This window comes from Montipora foliosa, chromosome 6 (genome assembly GCF_036669935.1).
Source record: "Montipora foliosa isolate CH-2021 chromosome 6, ASM3666993v2, whole genome shotgun sequence".
Classification (NCBI taxonomy): domain Eukaryota; kingdom Metazoa; phylum Cnidaria; class Anthozoa; order Scleractinia; family Acroporidae; genus Montipora; species Montipora foliosa.
In genome coordinates, this window is record NC_090874.1 from 48,592,663 (window position 1) to 48,610,162 (window position 17,500).

A 17,500-nucleotide genomic window follows, 5' to 3' on the forward strand; every position below is an offset into this window, starting at 1 on the left:
ATGGCTCTGATTGAGTACCCCCTTCATCTACCGTACTCTTTCAGCTATAAGCCGAGCGATTTTTACACAAACCCACACTCAATTTGGGCAAATTTGAAGCCGTAGAAGGGGTCTCGGTTTATAGCCGAGTATTTTTGATATGAAGCTGTAGAAGGGGTCTCGGCTTATAGCCGAGTATTTTTGATAAAAAGAAGTTTCTCAACAAATTAAAACAGTAACAAATGAACATGTATTCACTTACAAGCCGAGCTAAATTACTTGTAAAATGAAGAGAAGTTGTTGTTGGTTTAATATGGACTTTTATTATTTGGTGGCTCGTAAAGGAGCTGTTTGTGTTGTTTGTGTGATTGGGATCAATCTTATTGCTGGTCTTCCTCCTCACTGTCTGTCTCTAATTCATCGTCCATTTCCTCATCTTCACTTTTTTTTTCTTCTGAAATATTCTCGTCGAAGACTTCATCGTCTTCTGTGCTGTTGAGTGTGTTATAGAGGTGCCACAGTCTTGAACGAACACCTCACCATCTCCTCCGGAATATTTTAAGTTTAAAGGCAAGGTTGTGAGGTTTCCAGTCGAATAACTTTTTACGAAGACATGTTTCCAGTGAGGTCAGTAACTGTTTAATAATATTCCTCACATCACGATCATGTCGCTTGTTTGTTTCTTACCTTTCGTGTTCATTTTATTGCTTTGAGTATAATTTTTCAGTCAATGTCAATTTGTATTTTAAGGTGGCTGGAACCAGTTTCACCACTTTTAGAGACCTTCTTATTAGATGGGTTATAACTACTATACTGTATCACGTAACAGCAATGTTATGGTACCACATCAAACAACAATTATTACTTAACAAAATGGGCTCATTATTTTGACGTAAAAGGTTGCCATGGCAACATGAAAGCTCTCCAAAAACACCCTATATTTCGTCTTTACTTGCTTATATCTCAAAAATGAACTCGGTGACCCCCATTTTTTATTGTAGAATAGTAATTAGCAATTTGAGATAGAAGTATCAGCAAAGTTTAAAAAAATTCTTGGGAGCCAATTCAGAGCTACCTTAATTTTTCGAAAATTTAAGGTAGCCCTGAATTGGCTCCCAAGAATTTTTTTTAACTTTGCAGATAGTCCTATCTCAAATTGCTAATTACTATTTTACAATAAAAAATGGGGGTCACCGAGTTCGTTTTTATGATATAAGCAAGTAAAGACGAAATATAGGGTGTTTTTGGTGAGCTTTCATGTTGCCATGGCAACCTTTTACGTCAAAATAGTGAGCGCATTTTGTTAAGTAATAATTGGTGTTTGGTATGGTACCATAAGATTTCTTTTACGTGATACAATTTTGTAGTGACAACCCTTCTAATAAAAAGGTCCTTAAAAGTAGTGAAACTGGTTCCAGCCACCTTAAATTACCAAAATTCCATAGTCGGGTAATTCCACAATATTTTGCATGCCACGGAGGGGACATCTCAGAAAACAATACTATAAATAGCTCCTTTTGCTAAATTTAGTTTAGTTCACTATGGACTTGTAATGATTAAATAACTGATGACTCTTCTTTATCAAATCCTTTCAAAATTATTTCTGTCACATCTTGCAAGATTTAGTCCTTTATTCAATCTGTCACGGAGGGGACCAGAAAACCAAAGAAAATTGAAATTTAAAAACTAGGCTAAAAATCCTGTGAATGTAAACTGGCAGCAACAACACTTAAGTGCACATTTGATTTTTATGTTAATCAACAATTAAACTGCATTGATGGAAAAGACATTCTTGCTCTCTGATACAGCACAGATAATAATAAATGATCACGGTTATTGTCACAGAGGGGACTGTCACGGAGGGTACCTCTTGTCTAATAGATAGCGGTCATTAATAGCCACCCGGCAATCTTCTCTGTAGCAAAGTGTTTAAAGTAAAACAATTATACTAGACTTGTCTAGTGTTATAGCCAAAACCTTCTTGAGGTGTATTATATATGTATACATGTATCTGTACAAATGTTGCAGACTCTTTTCATAATGCATTCCTTCTCAAACAGGGTCACTTTCTGATTATTTTTGTTTTATTTTATTTAGAAATATTAGGTTCTAACAAGCTAGGCAATTGAAAAAGACAACACTGTACTGTAAAAGGCTCATTAAGACCTTGTCCTAACACAAACAAGACACTTTCCAATCTGCAACTTCCATGAAGTCTTATAAAGTCTTGTATAATCTGAAAATACAAACAGCTCGGATACATCAATAATTTAAGTGTCTCTCTCTCAACAATGACTGAACACAGAATTGAGGTGATAAATTTTTTTCCTGAGGGTATTGACCTCATTTATGCATGTACAGATGTAACTAATCACGTAAGATGATTTTGAATGTGATATTTTTTTTTCCTGAGGGTATTGACCTCATTTATGCATGTACAGATGTAACTAATCATGTAAGATGATTTTGAATGTAAGTTGTTCATTGAATGAAAGTGCCGTAGGTCAAAAAAGGCAAGAACAACTTCTGAACATAACTTGCAATACAGTCAATTATATATGATGTACACTGTTCTATGAAAGCAAATGTCAGTGTACATTTTACCATGCTAGTAGAATATAAATTAATGGACCTATGCAGATCTTCCATGCTGTTTACAAACATGTATGAATGGTGTAGTTTTACTAGCAATGACTAATGTGATAAAATTTTGTACAAGATTACTTCCAGCATATTTTTCAGACAGTTTCATGTTACCACTAGTCCGAGTTTCTTTATTATCATGCACTGATAATGAAAAGGTGCACTTTCTCAACCTCACGCTGAGTTGACATAGTAAAAGGGCGATTGCCCACAAGTAAGACAGGACCATAAAAAATGCAACTACAGTGTACCCTGTCCACATCATCAGTTCTTGGCCAGTCATAGGTGGTGGAGCCTTTGCTGTGCAAGAATTTAACTTCAACAAAGCTGTCTGCTACAGAAATCACTCTTCCAAAATAGAAGGTGGTTACATAGTCAACTGCGTAATACCTCCCTACCTGAACTCCATGATACTTACAAATGCATACTTCATGGTCAAATGCAGATGATGGTATGACCTGCCATGGGGTGGCCGGAGTTCTGCAAACTTGGATTTGCCAATCTGAACATTGCTTTCTTCCTTGAAAAGCTCATGCACTTCTCCAATTTTAAACAATAGCAACCTCTTTTGCTTGTGTTCCCTTTTACCATCAGCTAGTTTGACAGACACATAATCTTTCTTCCCTGGAAGCATTCTGCTGATGTCCTCTCTTAAATAGAAATTCTGCTCCTTTTGTATCTCATCATCAGTTACAGCATCACATCTTTTCTTTCTGTCCTTGCTATACTCTTTTCTTCACTTAAAGTTGTTGTCACACAAATCCACGACCGCCTTCCGTTTTCCAGGGGAAAGATCTTGAACAATCTTTGCTAACACTTGAACTTTTCTTTCAGGGCATTTTGGCAGGTGCTTCTTTGCTCTACTGAGTGCTTTTCCAAACGTCTGAGGGCTTACTTGACTTACAAGTTTTGCCTGTTTTCTTGATCAGGTCTGCTATTTTTTTTCCTTAAAGTTTGCCTTCTTTTCTTCTCTCTTTCCTTGGCTCTCAAAACTTCAGGCTGATTGGCTTTCTTCTTCAAATAATACTTTTTCTTTCTTTCTCTATCCTTCTTTTTAACCACCTCATACTTTTCTTCATTTTCCCTCAGTCTTTCCCTGTACAGTATTTCTTTGTCCTCTCTTCGCTTGAACTCATTTTGAACTGCTCTACAACGGCTCTTTATTACGAAATAATTCATGAGAACTTAATAGAGCGGTTTTCAATTGAGTGTCGAAAGTAATTAGATAATTACTTTGGTTTATGATTACTTCACTCACGCCATTTTTTCAACCAATCAGAAGTGAAACGAAAACCAATTGTGGCTTGCCCGTGCACATTGTCTCGCGCTTTGTGTCGGCTACATCTAATTACTTCGAGTTTTGATTGGTTTACTGGATTGTCTCCGTCCTTTTTGATTGGCCAAAGTAATTACTTTGGTTTTGGTTTTACGACACTCGATTGAAACTCGCTCTAAATCCAATATTTCCACTGATTAACTGCACATTTTGGCTAACTTAAGTATTCTTGTTCTTTATGTGAGGAGATTATGGATGATTAAAACAGTTTATCTTCAATAGCAGTAATTTCTCTTTCAAAATAATAATTCTTCCTCCAAGAAAAATATGTCCGTTCTGGACAGTAAAGTCCCTTCCGTGTCAAAAAAGTCCCCTCTGTGACAAAAAGATCCCCTCCGTGACAATTTTTTGTTCACAAAAAATGTCCCCTCTGTGACAGAACAGTCCCCTCTGTGACACAAAGTCCCCTCTGTGACAAAAAGATCCCCTCCGTGACATTGAAAGTTTTCACACCTATCCTAAGAAAAGAGAAATAGAAGAACTCCTCCACACCTTGTAAGTTTGTCAGCCAATACTTCAACTGTTAACAGAATTTTGTACAATTATTACCAATTGCTTTGAAGAGATAATAATTTTTATCCCTATTTTTGTCACAGAGGGGACAATTCAATTTTGGACATAGGCTTTGATCTCTTTCTTCAGACAAAATCAGGGAGAAATCATTAACTTATACAGTCTAAGTAAATAAGTAAATGTCCTGACAGTTTTTATTGGATTTCCTCTCAAGATAGATTTATCATGGTCATTTGTGCATGTCCCCTCTGTGACAGCCAAACAGGCTGAATTGATTAATTAATGATAATTTATGCCACGAAATCATTCCGCTGACAACCAAAAATTACAATTTCATAACAATCTATCTTATAATGAGTCTAGATATACAGTTATACTGTCCTTTAAGTGAATGCTAATTTTTACAAGCGTATGTCTCAATTACCGTGGAATTACCCAGTCGATAATACACATCAAGACCTAAAATGGGTCTCGGTTTATAGCCGGGTATTATGCATTTGCAATTCATGTCAATCAAGTTGATTTTTTGCGCAAGAGGTTTGGGGTCTCGGCTTATAGCCAAGATCGGCTTGTAGCCGAATAAGTACGGTACATCCATCATTCAAAGTCCCCCCCTTGCTTCAGTAAGTACAACCTCACAACCTTTATTAAAGTGAGTGAGGATTTCAAGAATAATACATCACAAAAATTGGTTCTCTATTTGTGTTTTTTATTGTCACACTTCTACTACTACTGATTTGAGATAAAAATCCTGGTTTGTAAGAACAATCAATGCTCTTTGACTTTCGATCACAATTGTAAATTAACAACTTGGACAAAAGTGAAACAAGAACCAAGGTATTCCTTCCCCTCTCTCCCTCTACATGCACTTATTTTGAAAATAGGTAGTGCACCATTAAGACACCAAATGTCTGGTGATACATGTATGATAGAGGTTTTAAGCTGGTGTCATTTACAAACCTGGGCAATTGGAGAGTCTTTCGTCTGTCCAAAAGATATCAGTTTTCCACCAAACTAAAGAAGAAGAAGACAGTGTGCAACCGGTAAAATTCAAAACAAAAATCAAAATAATTATTTAAGGAATTGCATTGTACAGCATGCATGTTCATGTAATTGCAGCAACCTCTTGTTGACTGAAATATACCTACAGTACATGAAACCACTATCGATAGCTGGGATGTGACAGGCCAACCACATGCAAACAGTCAATCCATTGATCAGAGAGGCAAATCACTTGCCTGTATTCATTACAAAAGTTAAGCCCAGGGTTCATACACTTTTTCAGGCCAAAAATTCAAGGCCTTTTCAAGGACTTTCCAGGACCCTACTTAAAAATTTCAAGGACTTTTTTAGTAAGAATTTACCAAAAACCAAGCAAAACGTTTATGTTTCAACCTATGTTTTGGGCATACAGATAGTGTAAACCTTGAGCAACAAAAATTATCAACCATAGATCAATAAAAAAATCAAGGACTTTCAAGGACCAAAACTCAATTTCAAGTACTTTCAAGGCCTTGAAATTGGACTTCTGAAATTCAACGGTTTTCAAGGGTTTTCAAGACGTGTATGAACCCTGTAAGCCTTAATGGCTGGGGTTACTGATGGGATGGTGGATAGCTTAGAATGAGCCACTTTGTTGAGTCTTTTATTTCAGCAGTTTATCAAATTAGCTTCTTTCATTTCAACGGCACCACCTTTTCGTAACAACAGACTGCCAGCATCCCTAGTGAACACTCCTACACAGTGTATTGGGCATCTTACAGTGTACTAAAACAAAGAATAATGTTGCAAGTACATTAATTTTTACTTACTGCAAAACTAGCACCACATGGCCTGCGCAGCCATTTTGGTGGTTTCTTTAAGGGGGTGCTTGTTGGTGCAGCCTTCTGCTGCTGTTGAAGCTGTTGCTGTTGTCCCTGTCGAATCTGAGCAGTGAAGGGATCATCTGCATCGAATGCACTCATGACCTGTCATGTTAATAACAGATCTTAGCATTAGAAAATTATGGCTTTTGCTACGCAAATACTAAGTTAACACGACTTGTAACACAGGTTTGGTATTATGGAAGGGGTATACTTAATCATCATCATCATCTTTTCCTTTTCCCTCTGAGGGAAATAGGGCCTTAATGGTACATAGGAAAAGATGGGTGGTTGACTTCTTTGAGGTCAGAAGCAAAGAGTACTTGTCTGCAGCTTTTTTATTACTTGCACAAGCAAAGGTTTTTCACACAATTTGGACATAATACATATATTTTTATCGTCAGTAACATTGTGGCTGTAAGAGTAAACAATCATGTAATTTTTCATATTGTAACAGTGTGATGTGTGTAAGTGTGAATCAAGATTATGTGAAAGGAGTTGTCATTTGATGGCATCCCCTTTTGATCACTTCCACAATCTGAACTTTTCTTCCTGTACTTTTCTGATCAACAGACAGGGTGACCCTTTTGTATCTTTGAATTCTCAGTTTAACATAACTTGTCATTGCACTGAAGAGTACTTTAAAAGCATTTTACCCTTCTTACAGCCTTCAATTTGTTTCTTTATTCATGCAGGTTGGAGTGGGGCTCATGGCAGGGTTAATTGCCAGAATTTTCAAGCCTGGATCTCTCGGGCACCAAACCTATGTCAACTCCTAAATTATAAAAGAAGGGTGTAAATTATTGTCTAATGATGTCAGAAGGACGTACTTACCTTTTGTTGATTGAAATCTTGGCTAGAAGCCCCTCCTCCCATGAGAGAAAACACACTGACATGGCCATCAAATGATGAAGAACAAACCATTGCAGGGTTTCTTGGACACCAAGCAATATCAAAACTCCACTGGGCTGTAGTTGGCAACTCATAAACAATCTAAAATAATGGAAACAAAAATGTTGTTTTACATGTTTATGATTTTTGTGACAAAAAAATGCTACAAATAAAAACTTACTGTTATTGATGACTTGTCAGATAAAATGGAGCAAAAAATTCAGAGGCTGACATAGTTTCTAAAAACCCTTCCTTTGTTTAATAAATTCTGTCTATTTCAGATTGAGCAATCACCAACAAACTTGCTGTACCATAAGCACCGGAAAATAAAACTTACTAGTGCAGACAAGGCTTTAGATTCTCATTTTGGCAACAAACATACTGTACTTTTTCTTCTGAATCTCTTTCCTTACATGCATTTTCGTGTTTGTTTCAAATACGACAAATTACAATAACATTACCTCCCCTCCAGGTTCTTGGGTATTTGGATTCCAACAGAGAATGCGATTATCCTGTGTTTGTGAGGAGAAGAATAATTAAGATTAAAAGTGTTAGATGTACAGGTAAGGATTCTATTAACAAATTCATGCACTCAATGGTTTCTCACAGAACTGCTGATTTGTGATCTGTGGCTTTCCGGCTAATTTTTTGTTTTGTTCAACAGTATTTGAAAAATGAATGCCTCCAATTCCACCTACCAAATACATTGTACTTGTACGTTAAACCGGGTCGGTACATTTCGCTGACCCCCAGTCCATGGACTACCCAAATGGACTACCCTAAAAATACTATTTAGAATGAGTACTGTTGATCTATGTGTAAGCAGCATCTCAAATAGTGCTTACTTAAGCCTCAACACCCATTTTAAACGGCATTGTTCAACAGTATTTAAGTCTAAGCACCCATTTTAAAAAGGTTAGCTTTCGATTATCGTTTTGATGGCAGATTACCGTAATTTCCGGACGTTTACCCGCACGGCAGATTACCCGCAGCAGTCTATTTTTGTCGTAAGGGGAAAAAAAGTTCAACAGATTACCCGCACTGGCCTATTACCCGCACCCCAAAACAAAAGAAAATCATGCTACTGTATTACCGGGATAAGAACTCACAAACTTGGAGCGATGAATATTCCGTGTTGTTGTTTACAAAGCGAAAGATCGATAACATTTTCTGCTGAGAATTGGCTGTTAACAATGCAGCCTTAAACATTCTCCTTAGCTATTTCTGATTTGTCTTGTTAAAACGACCTAAATATCAATGTATTAACGCTAAGACTCGATAGATTGCGAGTTGAAGGCCACCATCTCTATGATTGATCATTGAGCGCCATTTTGATAGGTTCAGAGAAAGTTGGGCCGATTGTTAGAATTAGTAAATCAAGTTTTCACACGCATTGTTTGCGATGTTCATTGAGTGGTTTTACAAAGACTAAGACAAATAAAGCATCATTTTAAAGATTGAATCAACAAATGAGGAAACACACAGATTTGAAAGAAGTATTGTTTTAATTATCCTCATTTTACCTATTGTTTTTTGATCTTCTATTGAATGATACCGCTTGTAAAAATCCGTTCTAAAAAAATCAATATCTCAGGATCTACTGACTCTAAGAAATCGCTTGAAACGGGAAAATACTCTCTACCTCAAGGCATTGCTTGCTAGGAATATTTTACTGATGCGCCGAATATTCTGGTGTTTTCAAATTTTGTCCGTGAATGTTTGTTTACACGTGTTGCGCGACTCATATTAGAAAATGCGGCAGCAGCGGTACCATGGAATGAACATGTCGGCATCAGTTTTTGTGTGTGAATTATGGTACTTTAAAGCCTGCTATTTTACATTTTTATTCTTTTGTTTTTAGTTTATTATTCCAGTTGGCGAATAATGGTTTTTTTTTTAACTTAACATAGAAAGAAGGTGCGAAATTAGCAAAGTAAGAAAGTAATATTATCACGTGTGATCAACGATTTTCAATTTGCATTAGTTTTCATCGAGAGCATTAGGCAATTGAAGCGGGATAAATACGGCAATACACAGTTTTTAGGAACAGTTTCATTATTGAATTTTATATTTTTTCTCTACTTAAGATTTTAAAACTATACCGGAAGATTTAAAAATTATCACATTACCCGCACCTTCCTATAACCCGCACCAACAACTGTTTGCGGAAAAATTAACACATTACCCGAGGGTAATCGCCCGGAAATTACGGTACTTCATGTAAGCTAAGTTAACCTTTTTAAAATGGATACTGTCGAACAATGCTGTTTAAAATGGGTGTTGAGGCTTAAGTAAGCACTCTTTGAGATGCTGCTTACACATACATCAACAGCACTCATTCAAAATTGTATTTTTAGGGTAGTCCATTTGGGTAGTCCATGGACTGGGGGTCAGCGAAATGTACCAACCCTGTTACACCAACAAGGATTATAGGGGAGAGGACAAGTACACTGTACATGGAATTTGCCACTAAGTCAGTGTGACAGCAACAGGTGATAGTGGTACATGTACGTATGGGCGGTTCCCACCTACAGTATTGCCAAAGGATACCTCAGGAAAACTGATGTTTCAGAGACCGCAACAAACCTTTCTACATTGTACTGTTATAATTTCAAGCTCATGTAGCGATTCTACTCTTTCTAAAAGCCTAATTATTTTTCTGGGTATTACAGGCTTCCCAATAAGTCAGCTCTGCTCAAACTACCCTATGGTAGTTTTCTTTATCAAATAAACCCACAGGCCAGCTAGGAAACCCAACATTTTGTTTTGCTTGGAACCTAGCGACACAGTGAACATGAGGCCACTACATGTACATTTACTTAACAAAAGTGAAGTGAATCTTGAGTTCCGCTAACAGCTACACACTATGCATCCTTCAACTCTTTCTGGTTTTTATGGTCTTACTCACCTCAACAGTCAATATGTGACAATGGATCTTAAACAGTGCTTAAATCGGCCCTTGCACACTCTTCAACACAAACTTAATTCCCTTCAAACCAACAGTTTTATGGACAACCAAATAAGTCATAGTTCTGAACTGGTTTGTCTCAGGTGTCAAGGTATACACATGTAGCAAATAACAGAACCATTATTACACTGTAAATTAATGCACCATTACTAAGCCCAGATTAAAGGTCAGAGTTTGCAATGTACAAAATACATGTACTTCATGCTGTTTGAATCAGTTATGGAGCAATGTACAGTAAACAATAAATTCCTACGCTGAAGCACCAACCATACATGTATCTTCCAAGTACAGCTGTAAGTCCTATTAATATGATACTAATGACATGATATTAAACAGAAAGACTATGCTTTGAGGTAGAGCAACTCAGCCCTGGTTGTCCAAATCTATTATTTTTTAACCCAGCTTGTTTAGAACACTCTCAAATTTGGAGGGATGCGGACTTTTAAACTGTTGGACTACAGTGTACATGTAGTATATAATGTTATTTCTGTATAATAGATGATTACCTTGGCACAGCTCATAAGCAAGTCAGGATCTTGAGGACACCAGGCAATTGACAGAATTCCTCTGTAAACAAGAATGAACTTCAAATCAAGATCTTGCCAAAACAAGATACAGGAAAATTGCACTTGCTATTTGGGCAACTAATCGTGAGACTCAACGTATAAGTTTACCCACCTAACGGCAAGCTCCAACTTTTAAGCTTCCATTTTGCGATTGCAAGAAGGGTAGGTGAAAATAATGAGTGAGCAATAGAGCAATCATAGAGCTACATACGTGATAAAATAACAAACATACCTTTGGTGACCTTCCAGAACTTTCATTGGGGATGTGGCAAATCGAAGATCCCACATCTGTAAAGAAAAAATTGGAATGTCAATTTCCTCAACTTGCATGTTAAAAAATGTAAACAAAGAAGACATACAAGTTACAGAGACTGAAGATCAAAATTTGGTCTTTAGTCTTAACATTACAGTTGATAAGCACCTGTATAACTGGATATCTATCATCTTCTGAGGCTAAAACCATTTGAGTTGCAACATCTGGATGCCACTCAACTGCCTTGCATCGAATCTGAAATAATAAAAATAAATTATTATCATTATTATTATTATTATTATTATTATTATTATTATTGTACACAAAGAAATTGACAGTACAGTAAATATAGTTAAATGAAATTTAACATAGTTAACGACTAGGAGCTAGTCTGGTCAGTAGTGTTTTGCAGGCGGTTGTTAGTGTCTTGGCCGTCTGGTAGCGTTGTTTAGCGTTTTGGCGCGTTCTGTAGCATTTGTTATAGTTACATGGTTCACGACCGGGAGCTAGTCCGGTCAGTAGCGCTTTGCAGGCGTTTGGTTGGCGTTTTTATGCGTTTTTGTAGCGTTTGCAGCACTCCTTAGGTTGTGGAAGCCCTGGGGCTGACATGGTTCAGTGGTATTCCTGCTTAGTGCATGCGTTGTTGTCCAATGTGTTTGCAGCGTGTTTGTTGCTCTGATGTCGTGGCGTTGTGAGTCGGATTAGGAGTTTAGTGGTTCTCGGTGTTCCCTCCCTCTCCCCCACCCCTTTTTTTTTTGTATTCCTTTTTTTTGGGTGTGTTGTTCTTTTTTTTTTTTGTATTCCTCTTTTTTGCATGTGTGTTCTTTTTTTTGTATTCTTTTTTTTTTTTTTTGTATTTTTTTTTTATTTCTTTATTTATTTTTGTTTCCACTGAGCTATCTGGCTTAAGTGTGACGGGTGCCTTAGGGAGCCTGGCGCGGGGGGCTCGTGGCTTGGTTGCGGGTTGGGCAGGCCAGTCGGGTGTTCTAGCGCCTTGGGGATGTGACTGCGGTTTCAGCCCCCCAGGCTTCCTGGGCACCTACCCTCCACTGGCGACGTGGGCGTTAAATGCCCTTAATTGATTCATAATTATGTTTAGTATAAATTTCAGTAAATACATGAAATAAACTAAAACTACGTGTAATACAATGTAAACCAAGACTAACAATAAACCAAAAATGATCTCTAAGCAAATGGCCTTCTACTTAACATTAAAGCTTGGCATGTTTGAAATTTGCACTAAGGTAAAGGTGTAAGTCTTTTTTTATCAAAGTGGGTTATCAACTTACATCAGAAACCCATAAGGCTTGAAACGTGTAACGTGCGTTCACAGCTTCCGAATATTCAGTGCGAACTGATTGGTTGAATGTTTCAGTGCTAAGTACCATATTTGGAAACCCCTCGCTGTTGTTGTTCCAAATATGGTAGTTAACAAATTGAATATTCCGAAGCTTGTTTCCCAGCACACTAGGGGCCGTTACACGTTTCCACCCTTGGGGTTTCTGCTTACATTTATAATACCAGTACATGTATGCGCAATAAACTTAACAATATTGTGACCCTATTCGGGAAAAGCAGGCTTAATGAAAATAGCGTTGAAGCGTTTTTGCGTTGTAATGCATTTTCAACGCATTGAAAATACGTTGAAGAGCATTTCCATTGCGTTTTAAAATGTTGGCAATGTTTTTCAACGGAACCGAAATGCGTTGCAAATCCATTTCAAAATCATTTCAAAACATTGTCAATGCGTTGTCAAACATTGACAACGCGTTTAATGAAACCGCCACGGGCTGTTTGGAGTCATTCATAGCACCGCTTGAACTCTAGCACGTACGCACGCAACTCTAGCACGTACGTATCGGTTTGAATTTGAGCAGAAACATCAAATACATGGAGTTTTCCTGTAATTTTGCAGAGAACGCGGCTAAGTGTAAAACTCAACTATCCTATGGCTGTTGTTACTTACCTTTTTGGCTTCAGTTCTTACGGTGTTGAACGAAATTATGGCGGTAAAAAGACTGTCTGATACATGCGTGTGTTTCAAATGACATTTGATTTGAACAATCGATCGAGTCTCAAATTTTCACTGAATTCAAATCAACCGTTCCTTTGTGAAAAACTTTAATATTATTTTTGGTGTTACGCTTTATTGTTTATCGTTTTGACAAGAGATATCGTGTACGTGTATATACATTTACTGTGCAGTGTAGGATTTTTATAATAGAAATAAATGGCTCCAACCCTTGTCAAAATTAGTACTTTTGCCATCGGCGACATGTTTGAGAGAGCCTTTAAATTAAATAATTATCCCTAAATTGTAGAAGGGCATCGGACGAAACTCGCGTTCCGTACAGTACGTAGGTTATCAACGAAAATGGATGAATACATGAACCTTGCTAACCTGGGTAAGGACTCACGCACCGGAAACATGTAAAAATCAACACTGTGGTTGTGCTAGTGCTAGCTGACCGAGTCAACAATGACAACTATTTATCGGTATTCTCATTAGAGACTGCATCCAAAGACAGTCGAACCCCGCTATTTCGAACTTGCTTAATTCGAAGTCCCCGCTATTTCGAACTAAGATCAAATTCCCTTGGATTTACCCTTATGTTTTCAGTGATTTACTATCAGCTATTTCAAATTCCCCGCTATTTCGAACTCATCGTTCTTCCCTTACACCTTAAATCAACCCCGTTATTTCGAACTTGTCAAAAACAGAGCACGTACATAACAGCACAGCTGGAAATGTATTGCATTTTATTCGAGCTTGTTAACGACTTAACAATGCTTGAACGCAGTCTTTGATCTGTTCTTCAAAAAACAACGGAACATTCAAAGATTTTTCAATGTAACAGCATCTGCTGATTTTTCCGACATTTAATTGCGGTATCTTTATGTAATCAGTGTCTTTCTTTATAATGTACTGTATTTTATTAAAAGATGATTCACTGTTACGAATTTTACGCTTCCCCGGTTATTTCGAAATCCCGCTATTTCGAACTTTTTTTCATTTTCCTTGGGACTTCGAAATAGCGGGGTTCGACTGTACTAATATTGGAAGGTGGGCCTCCTAAAATTGCTTTTACCCCAGTGCAGATTAAACCCTTTTGCCGTTAATTTATCAAAACGGTTAGTTCGCCAACCAATGCAATAAAACACCACAAAGATAAAAGGCGCAAAACGAGCCATAACATGAGCTAACATGTGGCGCGCCTTTGTCTGCCTCAGTGTCTTCTTCGTATAAATGTTTGTATAAAATCACCAGGGAAAATAAATAACCATTAATAACCATTCCCTTGAGTAGCAAGTGAAGGCGTCATCAGAAATACTTAAAATACTAAATAGGAGTGAAATTTCCTGAAACGCAATCGTTTGCCAAGAGCGAGGCAAGGCTACGTTGATAAAAAAATATCTTTTGTCAAATGCGTGGTGTGCGTGACTTGGGATGATGAGTTAAGAACGATGAAAATTGCTATACCGTCGGTTGCATTTAATCATGAACAGCTTGATGCATTTCAAAGACTTTTTGAAGCTTACTCTTTGTTTTCGAAGCAAATGAAATCGAAAAGTTTACTTAAAATTTATGACAGAAGAAATATTGAACTTAGTGGCAAGCTCGGGGGCGAAGCACCAAACAAATCACTCAAACATTTTCTTTTTCAACGTTTATATTTCTGGAGGGTATATTGGCTGTTGCTTCGCAAAAGTTTTAATGTAAGTTGCGACAAATTGCTCTTTATATCACACAAAATCAAATTCTCTCAGACGTAGAATTTTCATGTTTAATTGAATTTGTCTGTGGTAAACAAACCGCTATTGGTTGTGTTGACAATGTGTTTAGCTTATTACAACGGGGCGAAACGTTGTCCTTTGTTTTCAACGTTTTGTGCAGAATTTGTATCAAACGTTGGAAAAAGTTGCCAACGCGTTGGCAACGCGTTTTTCATCCATTCTTAAACATTTGATGAACATTGTCAACGTTTTTACAATGGACTGAACAACATTACAAATGCGTTGAGAACCATTATCAATGCATTGTAATGCATTATCAACGCATTTAAAATGCATTGAAAATGCATTACAACGCTTTTTTCGTTAAGCCCGGTTTTCCCAAATAGGGTCACAATAATTATGCTCATAAAAAATTCAAATTAATGCATGTATGTAATGCATATAATGGAGGACATCGTTTTTCAGTGAGTGATTAGCTCATTGACTCCCGGGGGTTCCCCATTGACGAGTAAAATCGTCTGGTGTTAGACAGAGTAAAATACTCTGGCGTCTGACAGGCCGGTTTGGGTGTTAAACTGCTCTAATAGGCCATTTCCGAGTTCATGTCTGCCTCCTCTTCGAAGCAAGTCTAAGTGCGAAGTTTTTGTGATGGTAATTAGTTGTACTTTACATATGAATGAAAACTAATTTTCAAAAAACAAAAACTTTGCACTTAGACTCGCTTTGAAGAGGAGGCAGACATGAACTCGGAAATGGCCTATTACAACATCATTAACCCATTGACTCCTGGGATTGAGACACAACAGATTTTACTCTGTCTAACGCAAGATGATTTTACTGATCAACTGGGAGCATCCTGGGACAACTGAGGAGTGAATGGGTTAATTTTATTGTGATTGTAATTACATACACAATGTCGTATTAATTGACACAGTATTCTCTTACCATAGCACTCTGGTCACTGACTTTAATAATCGGCTCATTCTTTCTCAAGTCCCACACAACACATCGGCTGCATGGAGAGCCGGAGGCCAGTATATGCTGAACCTGTCTGTTCCATGCCACACAACTGATATTATCAGGGGGTAAAGTTTTACTTCCTGGTGTCAATGGGTTGCCAGGATTTGTCAAATCCCAAATGTAAATTTCAGAATCACTGGCACCTGATGCTAATAAGCTTGTTTTAAAAGGGTTGAAGTCAAGTGCCTGTACAGGGCCTGCAAGAAAAGGAAACAGCAGGAAACTATGAAAGTGAATTTTTCAGCACGGCGAGGAACCAATAAAGCGGGAATGTTTTTTCACACACAGCGGGGGAATGGAGTGTATAGGGGGTCTTCAGTTAACATGGTCTGTTGGCAGCTCAGTTAGTTTCTTGCCATCTGTCATTGCCTAACCCGCCCCTCCCACACACCCTTCACATGTTTTTTCCATCCCGCTTCATACCCTTCCTTGTATGTTTATCACATTCAATTCAGTTCGTAAAATTAGTGTTCATGATTTTGCGATAAGACTTATTATGATACACTGTAAAAACCAGCAGACAAGCTGCACCTCTTTTCCAAAAATTGTCGCTAGAAATCGGGGGTGTGGCTCATCTGTGGGAACATTTGAAAAAGGTGTCATGAATTTCAACACCAATTTTGGTTAACTGACACGTTCATGGAAAAGTATGTAAATGAATATTACACAAACCTACTTGTAAGTAAGTTTGTTGGCTCTTAAGAGAGCCGTTGTTCATGTAAGAGTGAGCTTTAATATTACAGCGCTTACAGTTGTCATCCCTAAAAGCGTTGAACCGTCTTCGTTAACAGATCCTTTAAGCCGCAGTGTATGGTCGCTTTTCTCCAACAGGAAAACATCACACACATTTGTCGAACAAATAGTCATGTCAACTACTGACAAACAATATAATATTAATAAAAGACCCTGTTACACTGGGCAATGTTTCATGCAGCTTTAGTTAATTATCGCTTTGCGTAAACTCTTAAAACATTGCACTGCTTCCTGTGTCCAGTTTTTCATTTTCACATCAGATCTAATGCCTGGTTACTACGCTTCGAATGTTCCGTTTACGTTCTTGTTTGCAAAAATCTATGGAAAAACTGTGTTGCATGAAGAAATTTCTGTCAACAAATACCAGAAAAAGATCTTCATAATGTTCATTATGTTAAAGTGCTAAAATTGTGGGTAAGACTTTGAAGTATTTTGCGTTTCAATGTTAATTAATAGTGAGTTTATGTTCAATGAACAGCAGATGATGAAGAAGACTTCTGAAGACTCGACTTTTGGATTATTTTGATTTTTTTCAAAAAACTTTTTTTCCAAAATTTGAGCTGCTAAATTCATGGTGCTGCTTATCTGCGGGTTTTTACCGTAGTTAATATGACTGTTTTGGTTGTGTTAATAAAAGTCAAGCAGTGTGGTTGACTTGGCTTGGCCACCAGTTGTGTGTGACAAGGCCAAAATCAGAAATGAAATGAACAACTGGTGAAAATTTGATCAACTGGTCATTCTACAAAATGGTGCTCAAAACTTACAAATTAATCCAATTAGAATCTGAAAGTCAAAAACTCCTAGATACTGTATATTTAAGCTGATGACACAAGGTTCAACATCTTGCAACATTTATTGCTCCACAAATTGTTGAACAATGTTGCACAAACATGTTGAACGGAATAGAGCTGGCCTCTATTTTCGTTCAATGTTCAACACGTTGAATGACATATTTCAACATTCAACATGACATGACACACT

At 37.4% G+C, this 17,500-nt stretch overlaps 1 protein-coding gene across 2 annotated transcripts in view; it reads right to left on the reverse strand.

Annotated features, from left to right (window-relative positions):
- LOC138007569 (protein transport protein Sec31A-like) overlaps nt 1–17,500 on the reverse strand; it is a 49,086-nt gene that overhangs the window by 22,750 nt on the left and 8,836 nt on the right. For both annotated transcript variants that reach the window (XM_068854557.1, XM_068854556.1), the window contains exons 5-12: nt 15,692–15,963; nt 11,180–11,266; nt 10,991–11,046; nt 10,699–10,759; nt 7,686–7,736; nt 7,168–7,326; nt 6,283–6,438; nt 5,432–5,485 (exon numbers count right to left, since the gene is read on the reverse strand). In XM_068854557.1, coding sequence (XP_068710658.1) covers nt 5,432–5,485; nt 6,283–6,438; nt 7,168–7,326; nt 7,686–7,736; nt 10,699–10,759; nt 10,991–11,046; nt 11,180–11,266; nt 15,692–15,963 — 896 coding nt within the window. The remainder of the gene's footprint in view (nt 1–5,431; nt 5,486–6,282; nt 6,439–7,167; nt 7,327–7,685; nt 7,737–10,698; nt 10,760–10,990; nt 11,047–11,179; nt 11,267–15,691; nt 15,964–17,500) is intronic.